The sequence below is a fragment of the Xyrauchen texanus genome, chromosome 32 (assembly GCF_025860055.1).
Source record: "Xyrauchen texanus isolate HMW12.3.18 chromosome 32, RBS_HiC_50CHRs, whole genome shotgun sequence".
Lineage (NCBI taxonomy): Eukaryota > Metazoa > Chordata > Actinopteri > Cypriniformes > Catostomidae > Xyrauchen > Xyrauchen texanus.
Window position 1 is genome coordinate 31,620,219 of NC_068307.1, and position 27,254 is coordinate 31,647,472.

The window sequence follows — 27,254 nt, forward strand, 5'->3', positions numbered from 1 at the left end:
AAGGAGTGCAATGTAAATACTACTAACCCGGAATAGTTTGAAGAAGTGCTTCTTTGCTGGTGCACACAGGTAGAAGAGTAAAATTTGTTCCCACTGACCAGGTGCAAGACGAGAAGCGAAGCATTGGTTTAGGGTTCCAGAGGTACGAGAGATGTCTCCGCAGTCTGACAGTGTGTAGCTGAACTCCGGCTTATGTGCTCACTATGATGTTAGCCAGTGGCGTAGCCAAGGGTGGGCCTGGGCCCGCCCAAATTAGACCCAGTTCCAACCAGAATATTAGAGATTATTTTTTTAAGTCAAATATATATTTATAAAATTCACCTTTTTACATTTTTTGACATGTACACAATCAAATTATGATACCATCTGATACTATCACTGTAAAAAGTTAAATAAAACATTATCATGTTTCTGTTTCACAATGAATAAATAAATAAATAGGATAATTCACTCATGTTGTTGTATTCATCATTTGTAAGTCCCTTTGTATAGAAAAGTCTGCCTAAATTAATACATGTAAAATTAAATCAAATCATCTGGTCATGTTTTTTGGACACTTACTAGGTAGTATTCTTTTAAAAATCCCTAGAGAATCATGTAAATACCAAAGTTCATGTCATGAATATGGTAATCAGGCTCATGTTTTTAAAATGTAAAAATAGCTGGTATTACCATGTTTTTCCACAATAAATAAAATGGCTACATAAATAGGTTTTAAAAGAAACTTTTCGGCATGTAATGAGACAGACAGAGGAAACAGCAGCACTTGAGAGTAAATAATGTGCCCATAATATGCCAGCTGCTGTCCACGAGATGGCAATATCAAACAAGTGTGCAGTGTCTGAAATGAAATACTAGCTTACTGCACATTATATACTGAAGACTGGAAGTGATTCAGAGCACATTACACAAGGATTAATGTTTCAAACAGTAGTATGCCATTACGAACATTCAATGTATGTGTTCAAAACTGACTATTAGCATCCTGCTTTACTGCATATTGTGTGTTATACACTGAATACTGGATACTATTTTTGAGTTAAACAGCATTTATTATGATTAACATTCAATTAACATTCCAAACTCATTGTAGATTTGCGTGTGGTGTCCAGTTATGATCTTGTAAACTAAAAGGCCTAAAGTTATTTAGCATTTTTAATCCAATTTTGTGTATAAAAAAAGGTTCGAATCTAACAATTGCACTTTTTTTTTAACTTGTGGTTTATTTGTCACACTGGAAATGGAAGGTAGCCTAAAAATCACACAAATTACACACTCATTATACAAAATGTGAAAGAAATGTGCATCTATAAGGAACTTTGTTCACATGCAAATGCATTGGTGAAAACTGGTTTAAAACACATATTACTCAAGGTTTAAGATTAGCAGAATCATATTCTGACTCCAGCTGGTGACAGGTGATGATGGAATTATATCCCAGGTTGATTCTAGGCCACCATGAGCTTGACACCAATCTGACAAAACATTTTTCATCATTTCATATCTCACCTTATGTGTTCCCGGCCTAATCTCACCAGAATCCTCTTACAATTCCTCTGTCTTTTTGAATAGTGCTCTGTCTCTGTGTAGACTCTGCAGTGTCTAGACTGAATCTTGTAACATATTTACAAAGGTTGTTGTGGAAATGCGTTAATGGAGGAATGGATTGGTGTAAATCACTTTTGCTGATACAGTGTAGACTGAATGCCTGAAAACACAAAGACTCAATTTAAACCAGCCTTAGAAATCAATGAACCTGCCCTTATTCAGTTAGTCAATGAGAACTAGCAATTTTAGCCACTGTTTAACACGAGGAGCCAATTTTCATGATTAAATAAGCTTGGGTCCACATTTTGTCATCAACATAAAAGTACCAAAAGGTACCATGGCACACTTATTTTTCTTGAAGAATACTAATTTCAATTGAAACTGAAATGCATAAATCTAAAAATAATTGTTTTGAGTGTACTAAGATGAATGACATAACCAAGCATTTTCTGAGTCCCTTCCTTTCACTGATTTCTAAGCAGCTTGCCAACTGTCTCTAACAGCCAATCCTGACACCACAAGAGAGCTGTAAATGTACAAATAAGAATACATTTCTATCTCACACACACAGAGAGAAACTGTCTAACAGTAGATTCTCGAGCCCTGTGAAATGTCTTTGCCAAACCCTTCTGTTAACCAGTATTCCCAGCACCCGCTGAGCACAAGATTAAAAAACACAACATGAGCCCACAAGGGGTGATACTGAACACAATATTAGACCCTTTCTAGATCCCCTTCGATTTGCTTATCGAGCAAGTCTACAGACCGGGGACATATGTAAGAATCCTTTTTGTGGACTTCAGTTCAGCTTTCAACACCATCATCCCAGCTATTCTCCAGACTAAACTACACCAACTCCCTGTTCCCACATCTATCTGTCAGTGGATCACCAGCTTTCTGATGGACAGGCAGCAACCGGAAATTCACTTTCAGCACCTGTACAATCAGCACTGGTGACCCCCAGGGATTTGTGCTCTCCCCTCTACTCTTCTCCCTGTACTCAAACGACTGCACCACACACAAAGACCCCTCTGTCAAGCTCCTGAAGTCTGTAGATGACACTACTGTCAGATACCTCATAGATGATGATGACGAGGGAAGAAGGGAAGTTGAACAGCAGGCTGTCTGGTGCAGTCAAAACAACCTGGAGCTGAACACGCTCAAAACGGTGGAGATGAATGTGGACTTTAGGAAGAACACCCCAACACTGACCCCCCCTCACCATTCTGAACAGCACTGTGGCAGCAGTGGAGTCATTCAGGTTCCTGGGCACAACCATCTCACAGGAGATAGGAGAGTGGGAGACCCACAATAAGTGGGAGATCCACATTGACTCCATTGTGAAAAAGGCCCAGCAGAGGTTGTACTTCTTTCACCAGTTGAGAAAGTTCAACCTGCCACAGGTGCTGCTGATATAGTTCTACTCAGCAGTCATTGAGTCTGTCCTCTGCACTTCAGTAACTGTCTGGTTTGGTGCAGCTATGAAAACGGATATCAAAAGATTACAAAGGTCAGTTCGGACTGCTGAGAGGATTACTGGTTGCCCCCTGTCCTTCTTTCAAGAACTACACACTTCCAGAGTGAGGAAAAGGGCTGGAAAAATCACTCTGGACCCCACTTACTCTATCCACTACCCTTTTGAACTGTTGCCTTCTGGCCAACACTACAGAGCACTGAACACCAGAACCGTCGGGCACAGGAACAGATTTTTCCCTCAGGCTATCCATTTCATAAACAGATAAAACTGCCCTATTGAGCAATAATTATCTGTATTTATCTGCACTTGGGAAAAATGTTGCATAGTGAGGATGTCTTCATAAAAAGTTTTCATTTATCAATTAATGTCATACAAAGTCCAGTAAACATAAAAGCTAAATCAATATTCAGTGTGACCACCTTTGCCTTCAAAACAGCACCAATTCTTCTAGGTACACCTGGACACAGTTTTTCTTGGTTGTTGGCAGATATGATGTTCCAAGCTTCTTGGAGAATTCACCACAGTTCTTCTATTTCGGCTGTCTCAATTGCTTCTGTCTCTTCATGTAATCCCAGACTGACTCGATGTTCAGAGGGGTTTTGTGGGAACCTTGCCATCTGTTGCAGGGCTCCCTGTTCTTCATTTCTATTGTTTTCTCTTTTTAAAAGTAATGTTTGTGAAACATCTTAAGTGCCTAAAACTTTTGCACACTACTATAAATATATATATATATAGAGTCCTATTGTGTATTTCTATATATACTTTATTTTCTATCCACTTTATTTATTATTATTATCTCTGTTTTGTTGTTTGTGCACTGGAAGCTTCTGTCACCATGACAAATTTAATGTATGTGTAAACACATTTGGCAATAAAGCTGATTCTGAACAATGGTTTTAAAGAGCACCCCATGCACTAGTGGACAGATCTGGACATGGTTATCTTGGAACTCAATTTGCTATGTTTGCTAAGCCAAGCACCACTATTACTGTTTCTCAAATTTGTAGATGTAGGGATCTGAACAAACTACTAACCCTCAGTTTTAAAGGTGCTCTCAGTATCTTTTGTCTTTGTATCATCTTGGAAACACTGACACCTTGTGGCTTGGATGCAGCATAATTTCAAATCAATAGTTTTCAGTTTCAGATGCTGTTGTAGATATTTATTACTCAGTCAGCCATGATTAATTTAATCATAAATGAAAATGTCCAATAACAGGATGGTTACTGAGATTAAGCGAGAGGTATTTGGCTGGTCATGTGATTCTAATATGGCCACCCCATGTAGATTAAAACAGCTTTTATAAGGTTACAGATATGACAGGATTCTTCATTTTAATGTGATTGATCATGAATTTATGCATATATTGCAAAATAACAATTTCTTTAGGAGTATAAAAATAACTGAGTGCACCTTTAAACTTGTGCCATACCATTTATGCTACAGGCGTCAATGTTCCCTAAAATAACACACCTTAAATTACATGAATTGACAGAACAAATAGTTCTGGCTGCTCTACTGTTCGATTATGGTCTCAATATTTTTGGAGGGCGGTATTTTGGAAAGAGGAATCATGTCAGCCAGCAGAACAGCTCAAACCGATTACAGCAGCTTTAATTAGAAATCTATTAAACAATAAAGAATAGGAAAGGTGCTGAAATGACACTGTGGTGGGAATTTGGTATGACAAAAATGACATACATTTTTGTATTATATGCACTTTTGACAGACAAATAACAAAATAGAAAGTGTGAAAAAGTGTGGCATTATTTTCTTTGGATTTAACAGATTTTAACAAATTATACATACAAAAATTCTAATAAAAACATGTCCACTTTTGTGCCATAGTACTACAGTTCAACAAGTCAAGGCAATTACCCTGAAATATTAACAATAAGAGCAGAGCATAACTACATAAATTAATATTTAATAGCCGAGTAAAACTAGATAAAATTATATTCGCTTTAGAAATTGACTTTACCAGGCCTCGAAATCAAACTCTTTAGTTAAAATGAAAAATGAATGCTTTTCCAGAACTTGAACAATTTCCTAATCTTTCCATGACTTCTGAGTCGTTTGCGATTACTGAATAGTGATTTAAAAACTTTATAGATTGCACTTACAAAGAGGAACTGCTAGCCGAGAGCAGAGCATAAAGAAACAATCAAAAGGGTTTTCTATGACAGTGGGAACCATTGACCATTCTTTAAAGAAACACAAGACGACATTTTATGGAACTGAAAAGAAATTCCTTTTATTGTGGTTTCAACAAGAACAGTTTATGATCTGGGTCTCTCCTTCTTGCCTTTGTACAGAGCCAGAAGAGATACGTTGGCCACCTTCACCACCTTGAAACGAACACCAGGGATGTCACCCACGGCGTGTCCCTTACGACCGAATCCTGCCACCAGAACCTCATCGTTTTCCTGTAACAATCACATTAAAACATGAAGTGGACTCAACCGATTTAACGCTAACATCGATATGCATTAGAGAATCTGGTTTTTACCTCAATGAAGTTCAAGCAGCCGTCGTTGGGGACGAAAGCGGTGATCTTCTTGCCGTTCTTAATCAGCTGGACTCTCACACACTTCCTGATGGCAGAGTTGGGCTGCTTGGCTTCAACACCACTGTTAAGCAAAATAGAAAATGACATTAAAACGGTCCACAATCAATAACTACTCACTTTGTATCTTCTTGGTTCAAACGTCAAGACCCTTACACTTTCTCAAGCACGATGCCTTTTGCGTGAGAAGCTCCACCGAAGGGGTTGGCCTTCAGAGCGGTGCCCAAATGGGCCTTCTTGTACTGTTTATCATGCCATTTCTGCTCACGGCGGTGGTTCCGCAGTTTTCTAGCAGTACGCAGTCCACGACACTTGCCTTGAGGAAAATCAAAACTATATTAGATTCATAATTTTATGAACTATGTGTATTCATATAACGTAAACCCACAGATAGCATACTGTTACTTCCAAATCAATGAACTAAACAAGAGACAAAAAAATTGATGTTTTGAGTTACATGCTCTTTAACAGACACAAGCATTTAACTGAAATACACCCAAATGAATTGGAATGGATTCATAATCGAATCAAATTGTGATACGAACCCTATTTTCATCACTTGATGACTACGAGAGCACACAAGATGCTCATCATATACGGACCACAAGTACAGACCTGATTGGTCAAGTTTAAAACTAAAGGATAAGCATTAAAATACAGTTACCATTTTCTGTTTGCTGTATAATAGAGCACTGCGGACAACTGAATAAATGCAGCTAAAATTGTGGGTTTGTTAATATGGATGTCAGAATGTTTTTTGTATTTGTGTAAAAAACAAGTGGCATAATGTAAACAAACTGACATTTAAAGGGTTAAAATGAATGAATAGTTGGAAGTTATGATCAGGACTGATGTTGGCTAAAAATATTAACTCATTGAAAGTGGAAAATAATACTAATATTTTTATGGAAGTTTAACACATTCATTTTTGTCTTTCTAAAGTCCTGTTTTTTTTTTTTTATTTATTTGACACAGCACAACAATATAATAATGAATCAAAATTAAAGTCGTTGCTAATCATTGACATATCCCAGACTGTGATATGTGAACTTCAGAACATCACATCATACTGTGACTGCAGCTCATGGCCGCTCCACGCGCCATCATAATACAACAACAATAATCCATAAATATGACTTCGTAAGCAGCTTCACTACGCCTACTCTGATACATAAAACTCTTAACGCAACAAAAACGCAGAAAACAATGTGAATTAATCAAACATAAGAGCAGTTTATGAAGTCTTTTTCTGGTATCGCGAACGTACCCATGATTGCGTGCTCTGAGTCCGGACAGGAAAGAACGAACACGTGACGCTCGGCGCAAATGACTACTGGAAGGCCCCCTTTCGGGTTGTCCAAACTAGCGCCTGTGTAAAAATAGATACGAAACAAATTATTTAAACAGACAGAATATTTCAAGTTCTTCTGTAATTAGTTTTAAGGCCTCGTAGTAATTGAGAGACTATATTTTATATTTATATGTTTTATAAAAATATTAATATATTTGTCACACTGCAGGACCATTTGGTTGCAGGACAAATTTTAACCTAAAATCCTATTAAATAAAAATAAATGTTCATGGTCATGTTAAATGTCAACTACCCAGATTATATATCAGTGTGTGTGCATTTTACCTATAAGAAAGTAGAGAAATTTTTTAACAGCCTTGGCAGAACAAAAAAACTTCACAAACCTAGCTAATGAATTGTAGCCTACTGTCTGATTTAGCTACCAATGTCATATTACACATTATAAGAAGTCTATTATAAGATAACCCTGATAACAAATGTACATCACTCAGATGTATATTTGATGTCTGTGTTTACATCTGAAAGATGTATTTATTTAGGTTGTTTGCTCATCTACAATTCACCTATAAGACATTTCCTCTCAGGTGTCAATAAAACATTCATCAGATGTCTTTGAGATGTTTATGATGAAGAATGCTAACCCTGATAGCACACTTACATCACCCAGACATCTGTTTGATGTCTGTGTTTACATCTGGAAGACGTATTGTTTTAGGTTTGCTCGTCTACAATACGTCTATAAGACATTTCCTCTCGGACGTCAATAAAATATTCATTTATGATTTAGCACGCTTGCAAATATGATCTTTTAAAAAAATTGTATTTGGGCATTCAAGATGAAAAGATCTAAAACAGACATCTCAGAGTTACACGCTATCTGGGATACTGATTGACATTCGTTGCACATTTTGCAGATGAGCAAATAAAGTACAAAATAAATCTTCCAGATGTAAACACACATATCAAATAGACATCTGGGTGATGTACTTGTTCTTTCAGAATAGTTTGGATGTCAAAAAGACATTCAGCAGATGTACTTGAGATGCTTATGATTAAGATAAATCATAAGGTAAATATAATCTGGGAACACATCACTATTTAATAATTTGAAGAAAAAAATATATATAGAAAAAAGGAGCCTAATTTAGTCTTGGCACTGTGGAGCCTTATACTGTACATCTTTTGCCATTATGTTAAATGGCTGCACATAATAGGCCAAATAGACCATTATTTTATAAATGTTTAATCACACTGGCGTTAGTGTCAGCCTGAGGCTGATGGGGGGATAAGCAATAAAATAATCACCATGTTGCCATGATCATGGGGGTTTGATTGGTGGAAGACTCAAGAACATTACATTACGTTACTGTAAACACATACACACACTGCACAGCCAATGTTTGATGAACAGAAAAAAAGAGAAAATATTAATAAATCATAATATTACCATAGTACAAAAAGTATGTCCAAAGTTCATGTCAGAATTAGAAAATATGTGTCTTTGGGGTGATGGTAAATTATGTTATTTCTTTACATTATTTATATTCCATTCTATCCATCCACCTACTAGTAACTACCTAAACATCCTGCTAATAAACAAGTGGCTTACTTTTGTTTTCACAAATAATTAGTTATTCATTATTATCGTTGTTTGGCTGTTTAATATATACACACTATATACATGCTGATAATTGATTTGACCCACTGGGTCAGTTGCTGTGAAATGTAGGTCACCCATAAGAAAAATAGCAGGGGCAGTTTCAATATTGAAAAACCGTTCACAACCAATGCAACTGTCTTCTGATAACTAACTATGTATAATCAGTAATATGTTTACTTTGAGTTACCGCTTTAGCAGCAGCAGCACACGTTCTGCGAATGGGCGTGGCCGTATCGCGGAAATGCCTTGCCTGCTGATTGGTCACCACGGCTGTCACTCAACACGCTGAGGTTGCGCCTGTTGTCAAAGAAGATTATGAAGCAGCAGTCTACATCAGCATCTCTGGCATACTCATCTGGATGTATACATGGCATCACCGTGGCGCCCAATGTCTCTCGCGCTATTTTCTTTTCTTTTTCTGCTGATATCCTCGTCTCACGAGCAGCTGTCTACCTTTGTGGAAGGGAGGTGAGTGAATTATTATGTTTTTACTAAAAAGGCATACTATTTTATTCTTCACATTTATTTATATGGTGGTGCAACTGAAACCAGGAAAAAAAGAGCGTATATGCTGTATATCTATTATAAACATTCATCAAATGGTGATTATCTGGTGTGGCATAGATAAACTAGTGCTTGCATCCTTTGTCCACCCATCATGCACATCATTGTATCTGCATTGAGTCTCAACTGAAGGGCTCTTGCAGTGTAACACAATAGAAAATCCATCGGCATCAGTTTACAGGGCAAATCCATATTTGCTACTAAAATTGGAGGCAGAGATGTGTGTGAGATAAGATGAGAGCTGTTTAGGAATTATTAGCATCACTGTTGGAATGTCAGGAATGTTGAGCATCCTTATGATGTTTGTATGTGTTTTATATTTAATGATGCTTATTATATAAATTAATTTTGAAATTGTATTCCGATGCATTTGCCATTCGTTGTTTGGCATCACACACTCAAAAAAACAGCTCTTTGGCTGAACATGATTCAGTGGTGGACAGTGGTTTCACATAATTTACTTAAAATGACTATGTAATCTCAACACAAACATTTTGTGTAGAAAGAACCTAGTTGAATTGGGTAAACCCGACATAATTATACTGGTCAATTTAACTCAAATAATTTATTTTTATCTCTTTATATACTAACTAGTAAAAGTGAATGTTAGCATGTTAAATATATGCTGGTTGGATGTAGTTTAGTAACAAAGCTGTTGGTTAGCACAATATTTGCAAAACGATGCGAACAATCAATCATGTTCAACATTTACCTGCCCTCATCAATAGCTCAAGCTCCACTGCTCACTATAATGGAAACCCCCAAAACTCCAACATATCTGAAACTTTGTTAAATCTCAACATAACAAAACATTCAACACTAACAAGTATCCCCCTTTATATTCATCTTGGAAATGAAAATCCACTGCCAAGTTTCATCAAGGCTACATTAACACCACAAAAAGTGTTCATGGAGTCCCAACTCAAATGGATTAAGTAAGCTTCCATTTTACACATTTACTTAGATAGAATGCAATTAAATCAAGTTGTGACAAAATTTTCTAGAATTGTGTTGCTTTAGTTCATTTGAAGTAAACAGCAAAAAAATGACTTTTTTTTATGCATTGCATAAAACAATGTCCTTCATAAAATCAACCAATGTGACCAAATTATACATATTTACACATATTGTTTATTACATGCCTATAAATCAGCATATGCATGTTTATGAATGGTAACTGATCTTTTGATGCACCAATGAATGGATATCTTTAATACTGTAGACAGACAGACAAACAGACAGATAGATAGATGATAGGGTTTCTGACTTTCTGACTGGCAATCTGGCATACTAGGCATTTTCCCGGTGGGCCGACGCACTTTGGGGCTGATCAGGGATGGACTGGCCAGCGGGAGAACAGAGCAGGCCGGTGTGTCGGCCGCGAAACGTGCCGAATGGGCCGCGATAAGCAAAAATGAGCCTCCGCATTATGCAGAACGGACAACAAACCAAATCTTTATATTATATAAAACTGTACATATAAAATATTAATTCATATAATTATTTGCATGTCTGCTTATGTTGTCGTATGTGCACAACAATGAATATGAAGGAAATAGATTTAACAGGTTGATGGTGGTGGTGTAGTGGGCTAAAGCACATAACTGTTAATCAGAAGGTTGCTGGTTCGATCCCTATGGCCACCACCATTGTGTCCTTAAGTAAGGCACTAAACTCCAGGTTGCTCCGGGGGGGATTGTCCCTGTAATAAGTGCACTGTAAGTCGCTTTGGATAAAAGCATCTGCCAAATGCATACATATAAATATATATAAATATAAATAAGTGAGTGAACATTTTTGAGAGAAAAATCAATGTTTCTGTGAAAAGTGTTTTAGAATGTAACTTAAAAGTAAAGTAATTAGTAATGTGATTACCTTTACGATGAAGTAATCAGTAAAGTAATCTGATTAAAATGTTACAGAATTAATTATTACTTTGCAATGGATTACTTTTTTGAGTTACACTGATAATAAGAAAATAAAAACATCATTTGTACATCGGCATACTAATGACAGATGAATTTCAATATTTTTCTATATAACAAAGCTCTAACAAATCAGTAAAAACCTCATTAGAGAAAAGTGTTACACTTACATGATTTGATCTCTTTTGCTATGTGGAACAATTCAATGGTTATGCCTTCTTATTGCCCCCAAAAGGCAGGCATCTAGGCATCTTTTTATGCCCACATCTGTTCAGTTTCTTTGCAGTCTAACTCATAATGCAGTTCTTATTGAAAAAACATAAATAAATAAAAAATAAAAACCCAAGACCTAATTGGCAGCATATTGCTTTGCAGGAACTGAACGTATGTAGTACTTCTCAGTTGGCACTTGCACAGATGGGAGTTTTATGACATGTAGGCCAGTCCAGGCTTTAGCTGCTGTGTATTAACAGATTTGATTTGAAGCATCTAGATGCTGGCAGAACTTTAAAGACACTCTCTAATCTGAACAGCCAGCGGAAATATGCATTTTGAGATGGTCAGCATATTCCATTGATTATATAAATGTGCCAGCCATAGAGATCGCGGGGACACATGTTCAGGTACAGTGATGGCAACTCAATGCTGAGCAGATAAACCACTGCTGGAGCTGATAGAAGAAGGCTTTGTGTTTACTTTCTGGATTTCTCTCGTTATCTACTGTAGATTTGAACACTTGTTTGTGTGTTTTGATGTGCTGTGTAGGCTGGAAAGTTAGTTTGTAGGACTTACTGTTTTGCTATATATCGTTATGTAACAATAGCATGCAACCACCCGCCCAATCATCCTAGAGATATAATCAGATCCTAATAATAATTCTTTCACAATGGCACAGTTTTGATGTAGTTTACAGTGTTGGTAAACAAACAACACCTCTCCTACATGGTCAAGGGCAGCAGTACACACCTTAGAGGGAAACACTATTAAGTAAACACAGTCTGGTGCTCTCTGGGAGTCCTGAGGTGATAAATGACTTTATATTGGCATGAAGATGCACACAAACACCAAATATATGCATTCAATATATGCATTCATTTTTTAAAAGGTGTGGTCAAATTTGCCACCTGGTCTTATCTCGTTACTACACCTACAGTGATTTTTACATGGCTCGTTGAATGTTTTGTGTCAGTTTCTTAGTGACATGAACACTAGAGGCGCTACGACAACAATTACTTGTATTCCTTTTCTCACAAATCATGAGTAAAATGGCAGATTATCAGTTCATAAACACGAACTTTTCACCCTGTTTCTCATACAATTATATCTTTTGACATCTAAATACTTTTACTATAGCACACGACTCATTTTACAAGCTTTTTCGAGTTTGATCAAATTGTGCAGTAGCTCAACTGATGTACACGTTCACTTGTGATGTAAATGACCAGGGTACGAGTCCTGAAGAGCATGCGAGTCAAAAGTTTCATAGTAGCACCTGAAAATGACGTGGTTTCTTCAGCAATTGCATTTTTCATCTCACATTTGATTTTCAGACACTATCGGTTAGGTTTAAGGTTTAGGGTAGGGAGGATTTGTTGATTCAATGCAGCATTAACCTTAAAAACCTCTCTGTTTGGGAGAACATTTAACTCTCTTTTAGTGCCACACAGTGGATATTTCACCTCGGAGCTGCCGCGATACCTGTAATGAACCATTGTCACCAATGTCACGTAAAATGTGTTTATAGAAATGAACTTACAATGGAAGTCAATGGGGAAACTGTTAGTCTACAGTTGCGCCATATACTTCTATTGTAAAATGTATTCAACTAAGGTCAGTTGATGTAGTGACAAACTGAGGTCTTAAAAACTGAAACATGACTAACATTTTTGCAGACGATGAATTTGAATTTCATTTTTTAATTTGCTATAATGTTGTGGGTTGTTGCCAGGGTGTTGCTATGGTTTGAATCCCGGCCCACACGACTCCACATGCCGAAGTGTCCTTGGGCAAGACACTGAATCCCAAGTTGCTACCAATGGCAGGCTAGCAACTTACATAGCAGCTCTGCCGCCATTGGTGTGTGAATGTGTGTGTGAATGGGTGAATGAGTCACAGTGTAAAGCGCTTTGAATACCGTTAAGGTTAAAAAGGCGCTATATAAGTGCAGACCATTTACCATTTGCTATGCAGTTTCTAAGGTGTTCTGGGTGGTTGCTCACTGGCCCAAGTCAAAAGAGTCCACCTCTAGGTCTCTATGTAATTTTGGTCTCTAGATATGGCTCAAGTCCCTCCTTCAGTGTAAGTCAGAGGGATCTTTTTTTATTATCTCAGCTCACCTAAGACATTGTCAGTTAGATCCCTGACCCACAATATGTGTCAGTCCTGGTTACTCTGACCCATAATCAGGTCTGTGAAGCCTCTAACCAGGCTAAACCCATTTCAGCAGGTATTACTGCAGTGATTAGACATTTAAACTGTTCATCTTTGAGTAATCCTGCTTACTGTAGAAGAAATCAGAACAACCTTAACAAATGAGATCTTTGTTGAAGCTCAATTTTTTTGCCTAGACAGCAAATTGAGATGAAATGGAGAGCAAAGAGTTTCAGAAGAGGTCTCTGTGGCAGGGTGGAAGGCGCGCCCTCCCCAGGGAAGGGGTGTACGTCAGGCCGGGGGCTCCCCAGCCTGAGAGAACGAGGGAGGAATGTGGCAGGGCGGAGGGCGGGGCCGGGTCGTGATCCTACACACCCGGTCCCGTATTAGGCTAATTATGCCTCCGTGAGGTTTAAAGGTCGACTGCAGAGGGCTGTGGGGAGAGAGATCGTTAGCGGACATGTCCGTCATGTGTGTTTGTGTTGTCTTTTAAGTTTTCCATTAAACTATGATTTATATCGTCAAGCCGGTTTTCGCCTCCTCCTTTCCCATCCTTTAACTATTTTACATTAGTTTAATGGAAAACTTAAAAGACAACACAAACACACATGACGGACATGTCCGCTAACGATCTCTCTCTCCCGCACAGCCCTCTGCAGTCGACCTTTAAACCTCACGGAGGCATAATTAGCCTAATACGGGACCGGGTGTGTAGGATCACGACCCGGCCCCGCCCTCCGCCCTGCCACAGTCTCGATATGAACAAACATTTCTCATCAAATTCTTACTAAACTGAATGATCTAAGCTATGCTATCCATGTTATTTGTATAGCTCTATACACTAGCAGTATGTCAACAATAGTTTCATCTCGGGAATTTTAAGAGAAACATCTGAGACAAAGTTACTACTTAAAGAAAACCTCAAATGAGAACTCCATTATGTCTCTGGAGCAATGAAAACGAAACTTCTGAGCCATGGAGTTCTCCTCTGAGAACAAAGCAATGCATAAAAACATACTTGAAAGTGCGTTCGTCTTGTGAGATATGGATGGCGACGTTCCAAGCAGTGACTCACACCATCAAAGCTTCCTTCTATATCTCATTCATATTCATAAACTGAAGATCTTATCTGCTTGAATGACCAACTGAATAAAAATGATTTCAGCTGAATGTTTATGAAGGTATTCATCAAAGTATTAATGCACTTATGAACTTCTCATACTTACAGTTCAGATGACAGACCATCCCAAGACATCAGACTTCAAGAAAGTACGTTGTTTTGATAAGTATTAGAACATAATAGCCTTTTTCATGTTGTCTTGTTTTGTTTCCATCAGTCCTAAAATAAAAGTTCTTCAGTGGTTCTTTGGAGCACCTGGTTCCACGAAGAACCATTTTTGTATCTTTTCAAGAAGATGTTTTGATTGTATTTGGAGATGATACATGATGGGCTGGTCAGATCAGTGTTTTGGTCTAGTGAATCTCACGAAACCTGTAAGAATATGTCCGGGTCATATTTCACCCCAAAATGAAAATAAAGAAATAAGCAATTATATTTTGCTTACAGAAAAAGAGGCCAGTTTAAGGACTATTAAGAATTTAATGTGATATTATTTTCACAACAATTAATTCCTTGAAGTAAAATTCCAGATAAAATCACTTAAAGCTCTGTAAGTGATTTAACCGTTCTAAAAAGTTTTACAATCTGAGCCAGTGGATTAGCCACGCCCCTTTTTCCAAAACCCAGCACTCCAAAGATACCAAATGAGGCTGATATCAACAGAAAGGTTGTCGAAAACAACAGCAGCAAAATACCCTCTACTGACAACTGTTGAGCAACATGGCATTAAAATGGCATTAAGCCTCAATAATTTGCTGAAAGTACAATGCCATGAGAACGCGCAAAATGATTGACAGTCCGAAAGCGTCATGAGTCCGTGGACACATTGTTGTTTGCTGTTTACGGAGTCTAGAGCTGTCACAGAGACCGCTGAGATATCTCAATACACTTATTTCATTAATATCTTTCAGGGAGTAGGAAAACATTTTTGCATACTGTTGCATAAAGAAATCTCTAACAGCGCCTTTAATTCTCATTATTGTAATTTGAAAAATGTATGATGTATTTTTCACTGTATTACAGCAATGAGAAGAATTAATTACAAAACACTGACATTGTTTTTAAATATATTTATGTATTTTTATTGCAAGTTTTTGCACACTGTTTTTCTAAGTAAATTTAATTAAATACAATTAAGTAAAATCTACTTAAAAATCTACTTAACTTTGATTAAAGTGAGTAAATGTAACTTATTACAGTTACTTTTACTTACAAATCTGATGTACATGGTACCTAAATAAACTTTCTAAAATCGAAATGAACATTTCATTAGAATGTTTCTCATTTTGATCTTTCCTCTTACATACATTTAATAATTGACCACATGACATCCAGAAGTCTTCCACGGGGAAGCTTAATGCATGTTATCTAATTTATTACACAACATCATCTTGCAATAGTAAGAAGGTACAGAGCTGCACACGCAGACTTCAACACTTCAAAACACGATGACTGTAGCAATCAACAGATATTTTTTTATCATAAACGGGTAAAATATTTACTTTATACTTCACAAAACAAGAGTTTACCAAACATAACAAAATCAACAATAAAAATGTTGTAAATAAATTGCAAACAGTGAAACATGCAAGCTCATCAATTATTCATGCTGGGAATAATTAATCAAAAAAGTCAAATTTACTCATTTTATCTACCTGTGAAATTTACTCAAATTAGTGAATAAATATGACAATTCTACATTAGGATAGAAACATGATGACACATTGTGAAGATAAACAATCATATATAATATTTACTAAGAAGCTAGAGAATTGATTTTTCATATTTGAACAGAATAAAAATTTAGAATTTGGGTAAACTGGGTATCTCAGCGAGTATTGGTGCTGACTATCACCCCTGGAGTCGTGAGTTTGAATCCAGGGTGTGCTGAGTGACTCCAGCCAGGTCTCCTAAGCAACCAAATTGGTCCGTTTGCTAGGGAGGGTAGAGTCACATGGGGAAACCTCCTCGTGGTCATGATTAGTGGTTCTCGCTCTCAATGGGGTGTGTGGTGAGTTGTGTGTGGATCGTGGAGAGTACATGAGCCTCCACATGCTGAGAGTCTCCGCGGTGTCATGCACAACAAGTCACGTGACGTGACATGGATTGACGGTCTCAGAAATGGAGGCAACTGAGACTTGCCCTGCCACCACCCGGATTGAGGTGAGTAACCGTGCCACCACAAGGACCTACTAAATAGTGGGAATTGGGCTTTCCAAATTGGGAGAAAAGAGGATAACATTTTAAATATATATTTACACGCTTAAACTATATTATTCGATGAAGAAAGTACTTCATCTTTTCTGCTATATTTACTTCACAACAAAATACTTTTTTCAGTGTACAGTAAAACATAGAGGCCCATTACAGTAATAACATTTTTGAGGGAAAATGTACTTAACTATCATAAAATAATGAATGCATAAAGATATCAGATCTTTTTTTAACCTGTGATCTGTTTTCAAGAGATTTGCCCAGATTGTTTTCTAAAGAACAAGAAAGTAAAAAGCTCTTTGTGACACAACTTTTGTGTTGCCGATTACATTTAACGGTACGGAGTGAAGAGTCAGCTACAGCATTAAAGCTTCCGTCAAGCATCGTCAAATAATTTTGGTAGCCAATGAATACCCAACAAAAAGTTTAGCTCAATCGACAGTATTTATAGCATAATGTTGATTACCACAAAAATATTTTATATAGTTCCTCATTTTCTTTAAGAATATAAAGCTAAAGCAAAAATCTTTGTTACAGTGAGACACTTACAGTGTGTCATGTTTCTGTTTTTATTCATGTTTTGATTTCCTGTCTTTTATTTGAAAGTTTAGTTCACTGTTTCCTGTTCATTTCATGTGATCCTGTCTTGTATAGTCATGGGACCCTCATGTTTCGGGTTTATAGCGGTGGTTGTTGTTGTTGTTGTTGTTATTATGTTCATCAGTCGTGTCTTGTCATTGGTTCTTGTTTATTAGTTCTGTTAATTCATTGGTCTTCTTGTTGTCTTGTTAACCCTTGTTTCTGCATTTTAAGCCCTTGTGTTTGCCATTGTCTCTGGTCGTGTAATGATTTTCTGACGCTGTCTTCAGGGTCGGTTTCGGTCTTTGCTCAATAGTGAAGTCAGGTTATAGTCAAGTCTACTTGTTGTTTTGGTTCATCTTCTGGTTTGTTTTATGACTCACTGTTTTGTTCGATTTCACGTTTCTGGAGACACTTTGTAAATAAACTGCACATCTACATCCTGTTCCTGCCTGCCAAACCATTCACACCAATGGAAGTGAATGGGGCCAATCCGTAAACTTTAAAATACTCACTGTTGCTTTTAGTGTAATATAATCGCTTACTGATTGTGACAGGGTGGAGGGCGGGGCCAGGTCGTGATTCCACACACCCGGCCCCTTATTAGGCTAAATGCCGACTGGAGCCTGCAGTGGGACAGAGGGGTCGGGTGTGTGGAATTACGACCTGGCCCCGCCCTCCGCCCTGCCACACTAATCTTGGCTGTGTAGTGATGTCCAGTTTTACTTTTAACGTTGTTGCCAATGTAACAAACTGGTAGATAGCAGTGCAGTGTATAAACCTCACTCTCCTGACCTCAAGAGGTGCCCTAGCGACTGATGCTAGAGGCTGTAGCCTTTATCCTCCTTGTTAGAGCACCCGCCTCCCACGCTGGAGACATTGGTTCGAGTCCCATATGCAGCGGGTAGAACAGGAGTGTCACACCAAGATGACGAAAAACCCTGTAATCCAGCAAAAACAACAATTTAAACAACTCCACAGCTCAAATTAAACACTCGTTTTATCAGAAGAATTAATGCAACTGCTTTTATAAAATTATAAACTTCACATTTTTGCCTATTAAATGCTCTAAAAATCAGCCCCGTTCACTTCCATTGTAAGTGTAACCACTGTAACCTCGATTTCTAATTCTTTTTAAAGAAAAGGAGGGACGAGTTGAAATACATTTTTGTTGTAATCAACATTATGCCACAAATGCTGTGGAATGAGCTTAACCTGTATTGAACCCAAATTATTTCTTTAAATCCTTTTATCTGGAAGGTTTATTTAAAAGAGCGAATCAACGGCTGTCCTTGAACGTGCTTGTTTTAAGTTTTGTTTGAATAAAATAGGTGAAAATTGTAAATTTTTCATTGTTTTCTGCTTTAATTTTAATTTTGGTATTTTTCACGAATAGGTAATGAAATGTGCATCGTGTGATGTTGTGTTATAATGCAGATGGGGTTGATGGTGATAGTTCTGTGTTTGCGGCTGAAGCGCGGCTCAGACGAACTCTGCAGGTGAGATGTGCCGCCGTCTGCCAGAGCAGCCAATGTGACCTTGTGCAGCCGCTGGGGTGCCCATCTCCCTCCAAACAAGATCAGTTTAATCCTTCAGACTGTCTTTGGAAAAACAGATTACTGAAATGCAACATTTTAATCAAGAATTTCAGTTTGCTTTAGGAAATGTTACAGTGTCCCAAAACAATCCAGCCTCACCAAATGTCCTTTCCCAATGTGATTTGTGAATGCAGTGGAGTTTTTCATGTCTATTAACTGTATTTTACATCATAGGGGAGGACCAGGGCTAGTTGTCACATGGGTTATATCTGAGTAACTATGACGTTTAATATGTTGATTCCAGACGTCTAGTTCTATAAAGTCTTATTAGAATCATTTAAAATCATCTCATTACAATGTCATTTGTTTCCCATTTAGAAATGAGAATAATTCATAATTTGTTAAAATTCCAATCTCATCATATTTGTTATAGCTGTGTGGTAAACAAGTGACATTCCATATGGGACGCGTATTGTGTCCCATTTAAAATGCAAAATGCTCTAGTGGATCCCACCCCTGTCGGACAGTGAAACATTCAGGCATTGTGTCCTGTACTGAAGCGGCAACATGTTCAAAAGTCTCATATTTGCGTTGCAAAAAGATGGCAACCATAGTCAACTAATGCAGTTTAATTTTATCTGTTGCAAAGGGATTGCCATGTTGGGGCAAGTTGTCACTGGTGTTTTTAATGTTTGTTTGTTTTTTACATTTGATTCATTACAATATCTGTTGGCCAAAACAATGGATTGATATTTTAGTATGTTATATTATTTGGTGTTTCAATAATTATATGTGCTTAATTGTTTTACTGATAAATTTGGCTGAAAAGCCTTTAAAAGTCTATTTAATGGCTGGTTTCCATTGTGACAACTTACCCCCATATACCGTAAGAACATGTGTTATTGGGGCATGTTGTCACTAAAGGTTATTGTTTGTTTAAATGAACTGTATTTAATTTCCTGGGCAATAATGCTAAAATGTTCATAGCTTTTTTCTTTTTTTTTTTTAACATTTAAGGTGCATGTCCATACAGGAATTGACTTTCTAAAATAAACCCAGCCTGAGAAATATTCACTATTGTGTTAGCCCCGGTCTTCCCTATTCAGTAAATGTATTTGGCTCACATTGCTTTGATATTGTTTTTATGTAGCCATACGGATGGCAGCTACACGCTCCTCCACACAGGAAGTTGCTTCAGTATGCAGGACTGTTACCGTACTCACCTCTAAGCGTGGCTTACAACGGAAAAACCTGCATCCTCTTCAGAGCGCGCAAACTGGCCATCCGGTACAGAAATCACAGTTTAGTGGATCTGACGGAGAGAACATTTGGCCCAGATGCACCAGTTGACACCAAAGGCTCATTCTGCAGTAAAGATAAAGCCATGTGAGTCATTTTTTACCTCAAAATAACATTTCTAGAAGAATATTTCAGCTCTGTAGGCCCATACAAAGTAAGTGAATGTTGGCCAGAACTTTAAAGCTTAAAAGGCACATAAAGGCAGAATTAATGTGATCCATACGACTCCAGTGGTTTAATCCATGTCTTCAGAAGTCATATGATAGGTGTGGGTGAGAAACCATTCAATGTCGAATTCCTTTTTTGCTATAAATCTCCACTTTCACGTTTTTCTTCTTTTGTGATATTACCAGCAGCCATATCACCCTGTAGCTCTAGACTGGTAACCCACTGAAGCCAAGCAGCATTGAGCCTGGTCAGTACCTGGATGGGAGACCTCCTGAGAAAACTAAGGTTTCTGCTGGAAGAGGTATTGCCCTTGCAGGGGGCGCTCACCCTGCGGTCTGTGTGGGTCCTAATGCCCCAGTATAGCAATGGGGACACTATACTGTTAAAAGGCACTGTCCTTAGGATGAGACTTCAAACTGAGGTCCTGACTCTCTGTGGACATTAAAAATCCCAGGACACTTTTCGTAAAGCGTAGAGGTGTAAGCCCGGTGTTCTGGCCAAATTCCCCCCATTGGCCCATCTCAATCATGGCCTTCTGATAGTCCCTATCATTTTATTGGCTCTATAACTACATAAATGTAACGTTCTTTCATTCATTCTTTTGTTTTTGGATATTCACATTCACCACCTATTGGGAAGGGAGGAGAATTTATAGAGAAAAAGGACTTAAATATTGAACTTTTTCTTACCCACAGCTATCATATTGCTTCTGAAGATATAGGTTTAACCACTGGTGTTGTGTGCTATTATGATTTTGGGAGGAAATGTGTTTAATATCCATGAAATGTTATTCTATTGATTTTGAAGTCTGCCTAAATCTGAATAAAGGAGGCTTGCTGGTCTTAACTGGTTTAACCTGGTGTAGCTGGTTGACCAGCTGTTCTTCCAGCCTGACTAGCTGACAAGAATCCAGAATACTTTTAAAACAATCAGGCCAAACCAGCCTGACCTGATTGGTGACCAGCAAACCACCTAGTCAGGTTTAGGCTTAAAGTATTTTCAGTATGGAAATGTTTACCAGGATGAATATTTACTAACGTTTTGACTTATTTTGTTATTCTCCAGACTTAATCTACGATTTGGCGATGTGGAAGATCTTCGAGGACTCACCATCAGGTTATTTGTTGTGTACTTTGTGTATATTAACCACTCAAGTCTGTGTTACAGTGATTTTACCAAGGTACAAATGATAATGTCAACATAAAATGCAGTTCGAAACTCTTTTTATTTCATTATGTGACCTATTTCAATGAAAGAGAAAAAAGCTAACTGACAAAGTTAACTAGAAAGTGAAAAGTGGTCTATGAAAGCTAATAGAAAAAATATGAGGGTGATGGTGGTGATGTCATCCAAAATCAAATCATTTCAGAGGCGGAACAAGTTATTATATTTTGATTAAAGATGACAAAAACAACCTTTTTTTCCCTTTGGAATAACATGCAAAATAAGACAAGAAACGTGTATTGAAAAGTCAATTTTGATTGTATGTTGACTTTTAATAATAATCACAGTCTGTTCAGTATTATAGTTGTTATGTATGCATATGAATTGATAAATTAATATAGAATTTAACTGATGTGCGGTCACAGGTGTATGGATATTGGCTAGTTTACAGTGACTTTGAACATGGTTCATCTAATCAGTTTTAAGTGACAAAACCACACATTGTATAATATAGATTTAGAGTATGATAGTAAAACACTCACTCTCTACTTATCCAGAGATTTTATGGGGTTAAGAAAAATAAAATGTATCTTCTCTTCATACAGTACGTGTTTATTTTTACAGGCTACAAATGTCAAACACGTTCTACGAGTCGGCAGGGCAGAACTGGTTCAATCTCGATAATGTTCACATCCACTATAATTGGACGTACGAGGCCACGTTCAATGCAACAGATGTGTACGCCCCCTCTACCAACTCGTATCACTGCCAACATGTGAGCAGCCTGCAGAAATACGACACGCTGCTGGTGCCCAGCGCCAACACGGACCATGCTGCAAACTGGCACATCACATTCACAGATTTCCAGGTTGGCATGAGACACTTTCCTTCCATCCTCCGCTGATAAAGTGTTCATATTGGAATTGTAACATCTTTTGCAGTATTTTTAGCCTGTGGTGGGTGTAGCGTGGTTACACAAGCTTGTAGTTTGGCATGGAAGCAACAGATTTTTATAAAGCTCATAATTTGGAGTGTGTGGTGTAAGATGCAGCGTTTAGGTAAAACTTAATGCTCAGTAATTAAACAATATCAAACAAGCAAGAGTGCTGAACACAGACAAAGTGTGGAGTGATAGAAACAGTGCTGCATCCTGGTGCTGCTTTGCTAAATATCAGCACTGAATTGGAATAAATATATTTTTTAATTTGGGTGCAGAGTCAAGACTTGATCTAATGTATGACAGACAGAAAAACAAACAGACAGACAGGGAGACAGACAAACAAACAGTCAGAGAGACAGACAGGCAGACAAAAGACGGACAGACAGACAGTCAAACAGAGAGACATACAAACAAACAGACAGTTAGACAGAGACAGACAGACAGACAAACAAACAGAGAGTTAGACAGAGACAGACAAACAGACAGTTAGACAGAGTGACAAACAAACAGATAGACACAGAGACAAACAAAAAGACAGACAGAGGCAGACAAACCAATGGACAGTCAAACAGAGAGACAAACAGACAGTCAAACAGAGAGAGAGAGACAGACAGAAAGACAGAGAGAGAGACAGACAGACAAAACAACAGACAGTCAGACAGAGAGACAGACAGACAGACAGATAAACATACAGATAGACAAACAAACAGACAGTCAAACAGAGAGATATACAAACAGACAGACAACAGAGATAGACAGACAGAGACAGACAAACAAACAAACAGTCAGAGAGACAGACAGACAGACAAATGACGGACAGACAGACAGTCAAACAGAGAGACATACAAACAAACAGACAGTTAGACAGAGACAGACAGACATACAAACAAACAGACAGTTAGACAGAGACAGACAGACAGAAAAACAAACAGACAGTTAGACAGAGACAGACAGACAGACAAACAAACAGAGAGTTAGACAGAGACAGACAGACAGACAAACAGACAGTTAGACAGAGTGACAAACAAACAGATAGACACAGAGACAAACAAAAAGACAGACAGAGGCAGACAAACCAATGGACAGTCAAACAGAGAGACAAACAGACAGTCAAACAGAGAGAGAGAGACAGACAGAAAGACAGAGAGACAGACAGACAAAAAAACAGACAGTCAGACAGAGAGACAGACAGACAGAGACAGACAGATAAACATACAGATAGACAAACAAACAGACAGTCAAACAGAGAGATATACAAACAGACAGACAACAGAGATAGACAGACAGAGACAGACAAACAAACAAACAGTCAGAGAGACAGACAGACAGACAGACAAATGACGGACCGACAGACAGTCAACAGAGAGACATACAAACAAACAAACTGAGAGACATACAAACAAACAGACAGACAGACAGATAGTCAAACAGAGAGACAGACAGACAAACAGACAGAGAGATATACAAGACAGAGAGAGACAGACAGACAGATAGACAAACAAACAGACAGTCAAACACAGAGATATACAAACAGAGAGACATACAAACAAACAGAGAGACAGACAGTCAAACAGAGAGAGAGTGACAGACAAACAGAAAGACAGAGAGACAGACAGACAAACAAACAAACAGACAGTCAAACAGAGAGAGAGAGACAGACAAACAAACCAACAGTAAAACAGAGAGATATACAAACAGACAGACAGACAGTCAAACAGAGAGAGAGACAGACAGACAAACAGAAAGACAGACAGACAAACAAACAGACAGAGAAAGACAGACAGACAAACAGAGAGATATACAAACAGACAGACAGTCAAACAGAGCGACATATAAACAGACAGACAAATAAACAGACAGACAAACAAACAGACAGACAGAGAGACAGACAGAGAGATTAACAGACAGAGAGAAACAGACAAACATACATGCATTCAGACACAGACAGGCAGTCAGATAGACAGACAATCAAACAGAGAGACATACAAACAGACAAACAAACAGATAGTCAGACAGAGAGACAACAAACAAACAGACAGACAGAAAGAGAGACAGACAAACAGAAAGACGAACAGACAAACAAACAGACAGAGACAGACAAACAGACAGAGACAGACAAAGAGACAGATAGAGACAGACAAACAAACAGACAGCGAGACAGACAGACAGCGACATAGACAGACAGAGAGACAAACAAACAGACAGTCAGAGAAACAGACAGACAGACAGACAGAGAGACAAACAAACAGACAGTCAGAGAAACAGACAGACAGACAGAGAGACAGAGAGACAAACAAACAGACATTCAGAGAGACAGACAGAGAAAACATATAAGCATTATAAATGAAAGTATCATTAACACGTGTTTTAACTTCAAATGAACCCAGAACAGCTGTAAACAAAAAATAAAACACACATACTCACCATTCAGATGTCTGTTTCCTGTCCCATCCTGACAGATCCAGGCGTTTAATGTTCAGTCCAGTAAGTTTGCATCGGCCAGCGACTGTGCGACCTTCTTCACTCCCGCGATCCTGATGGGTCTGATTACATCTCTGATCCTGCTGCTGGTGCTGGCGTATGCGCTGCACATGGTGGTCCATCTGAAGCACATCGACCGTTACGAAGAGCACAAGACCACCGTCTACTTCCCTCGCAGCACAGAAGCCGAGTGCACAGACAAGAACAACCTCTAGGGTCCCATCAAAGGTCACGAGATGGACAGTTCCCTGACTGTGAGTTCTGGAACTAAAAACACTAGCATTCAATAGCAGACTTCCAACTGCACGTGGGAAACAGAGCTGTTTGGGACTGACTGCACCACGGCAGTGACATCATTGTGGTGGGACAGTGGAAGTCCAAATAAGGTTCCTTAAGGAGAATACAGGCTCAGTAGAAAGGGAGGATTTGGAGATATCTGACAGTTCTCACCAAAAACCTAGGAATTAAACATTCAGTGTCAGGTTTTCTGAAGGAGATCTTCAGATTTTGGAATGAAATTCTAAATAGCACAATAACCACTATATAGCATTTGCATTGTCTGTCTAAGCTTCTTTTGGACTGATTGATGCTTCTTTAAAGTCAACATGAGACTTCCATAATGTGACCATAATATTTCATTCAAAGTCATTTTGTGAAACACAACGAGACTTAATTACATCCATTGGGAATTACATGCACCGATGAATCGTTGACAGTAAGGCAGGAACATGCATTAACAATATAAATAAGGTCAATTTTGATTTCATGTTGACTATAACGCTACTGTAACTGTGAATAAACCATTATGATGTAATATAGTTTTCATTTGCCAATTATAGTTAGTTGCGATCAGGTGTTTAGCAAAGTAAAAATGTCATGGATTTTCAATTGGATGAAAATGTTGAATTACTAAAAAGAATACATTTCCTCCATTATTAAAAGGTACACTATTGAACTTAAACTCTAATGATTAATAAAACATATTGAGTAATGGTTTTTCTACAGCGGGTAACCAGCAAATACAATGTATCATTTTTAACACTTTTTTCCCTTAAAGATCTGCAAAAAATGAGGAATAACTTTTATTCATTTATTCACTAATATTAATTTTAGAGGATGTATTTTGAAAATAATCTTGTTATGGTATTTTTGTGTAGATTGTATGTCTGGTTTTGTAACTTTTTATTTTCTTTTTTATTAGTCTCTTGCGTATGCTTTGACTGTGGTGAGGATGCCAACTTCTTATTTACAACTTGTTGAGTTTTTAATCAGCAACTATTGAAGCAAAACAACAATGGGAGCAACATGACTTTTGTTGTGTAGTGAATATGCAGCATGCCAGTGGCTAGAGATATTTTGGATTCAAAATAATCTGATTTGCATTGTACCATGTACTGTATATTGGTAATAATTATAATGTGCTAAGGGAAAATGTTATTTTTTATCATGTAAAATATTAATAGCTTAACTTTGCAGGCATTTATGCTGATAAAATGGAGCGTTGTGAAATGGGCTATGGTGTATTAATGTTTGATTATTATTGTCCTCTCAGTTTCTGTTGGGTTCAATAAAACCAGCAGCACAAACTGTTTTGAAATTGTCTGGGTTTATTTAGCAATAGTACGGAAAGCTAGAATTTTGCATAAGATGCCGTTGATTGGAAATGCGTTGTATGAAATTAGGTTGAGTCAAATCAAATCACATTTATATATATAAAAATATTTGTAATGTAATTAACCCCCCTATTGTCTAAACTGCACCCTCCTTTTGTCCTTCCAGTCATTTTTGACCGTATTTAAAACTATTCAAAATGCATAATCTCTTGAGTAGTGTACAACAAACATTTGTTTGTTTTTTGTGGTCACAAAGTGTATAATAAAAGTTCAAATAATTGCCATTTATAATATCTTATCTATATTACAACAATTTCTTATTTTTTCTGCTTGTAGAAAATCAATAGTGTTCATTTTAGAGTTATAATTTTAGTACATACATTTCAAATAATAAATTTCACATTTTGAGAAAATGTTAAATATTTATAGGTCAAGCGGTATAACATCCAGAAAGTCAGTATGTGAAAGGTTACAACTGATTCTTCCAGATTAAATTATTTATCTTAAACAATTACATACAAAAAAATCTAATAAAAAAATTTATTTGTTTTGATGGTCTTGACAGTCACAATATTGTGATATTTATAAAGTTTTCATTACTCCTTGGTCAAAAATGACAATAACAGGTTTATTTTATTAGGCCTATAATTATATTATATGTGACTTAAACCCATGTCTTGTTTCTTTACAGTGATATCAATACTTTTGGTTGTTTT

The 27,254-nt window shown here is 37.5% G+C and overlaps 2 protein-coding genes across 2 annotated transcripts; one reads left to right on the forward strand and one right to left on the reverse strand.

Annotated features, from left to right (window-relative positions):
• Positions 1 to 5,252: 5,252 nt before the first annotated feature.
• rps23 (ribosomal protein S23) lies at positions 5,253 to 6,908 on the reverse strand. Its single transcript, XM_052101807.1, has 4 exons — positions 6,859 to 6,908; positions 5,748 to 5,907; positions 5,535 to 5,655; positions 5,253 to 5,451 (listed from the first exon to the last, which is right to left on the reverse strand). Exons 1-4 carry the CDS (start codon positions 6,860 to 6,862, stop codon positions 5,305 to 5,307), a joined length of 432 nt encoding a protein of 143 aa, XP_051957767.1. The 5' UTR covers positions 6,863 to 6,908; the 3' UTR covers positions 5,253 to 5,304.
• A 1,963-nt stretch (positions 6,909 to 8,871) lies between these two features.
• LOC127626301 (V-type proton ATPase subunit S1-like protein) lies at positions 8,872 to 26,497 on the forward strand. The gene is made up of 7 exons (XM_052102003.1): positions 8,872 to 9,031; positions 14,651 to 14,691; positions 18,773 to 18,834; positions 20,024 to 20,259; positions 21,406 to 21,456; positions 22,129 to 22,372; positions 24,904 to 26,497. Exons 1-7 carry the CDS (start codon positions 8,931 to 8,933, stop codon positions 25,138 to 25,140), a joined length of 972 nt encoding a protein of 323 aa, XP_051957963.1. The 5' UTR covers positions 8,872 to 8,930; the 3' UTR covers positions 25,141 to 26,497.
• Positions 26,498 to 27,254: the final 757 nt, after the last annotated feature.

Bases quoted from the DNA above. Each gene is read 5' to 3' on its own strand.
- rps23 (XM_052101807.1), bottom strand. The intron at 5,656-5,747 runs GTAAGGGTCTTG...TTTGCTTAACAG, and splicing joins GGCATCGTGCTTGAGAAAGT to TGGTGTTGAAGCCAAGCAGC. The intron at 5,452-5,534 runs GTAAAAACCAGA...TGATTGTTACAG, and splicing joins GCTGCTTGAACTTCATTGAG to GAAAACGATGAGGTTCTGGT.
- LOC127626301 (XM_052102003.1), top strand. From the start codon at position 8,931: ATGGCATCACCGTGGCGCCCAATGTCTCTCGCGCTATTTTCTTTTCTT. The intron at 14,692-18,772 runs GTACGTTGTTTT...GTTATAATGCAG, and splicing joins AGACATCAGACTTCAAGAAA to ATGGGGTTGATGGTGATAGT. The intron at 22,373-24,903 runs GTTGGCATGAGA...CCATCCTGACAG, and splicing joins TCACATTCACAGATTTCCAG to ATCCAGGCGTTTAATGTTCA.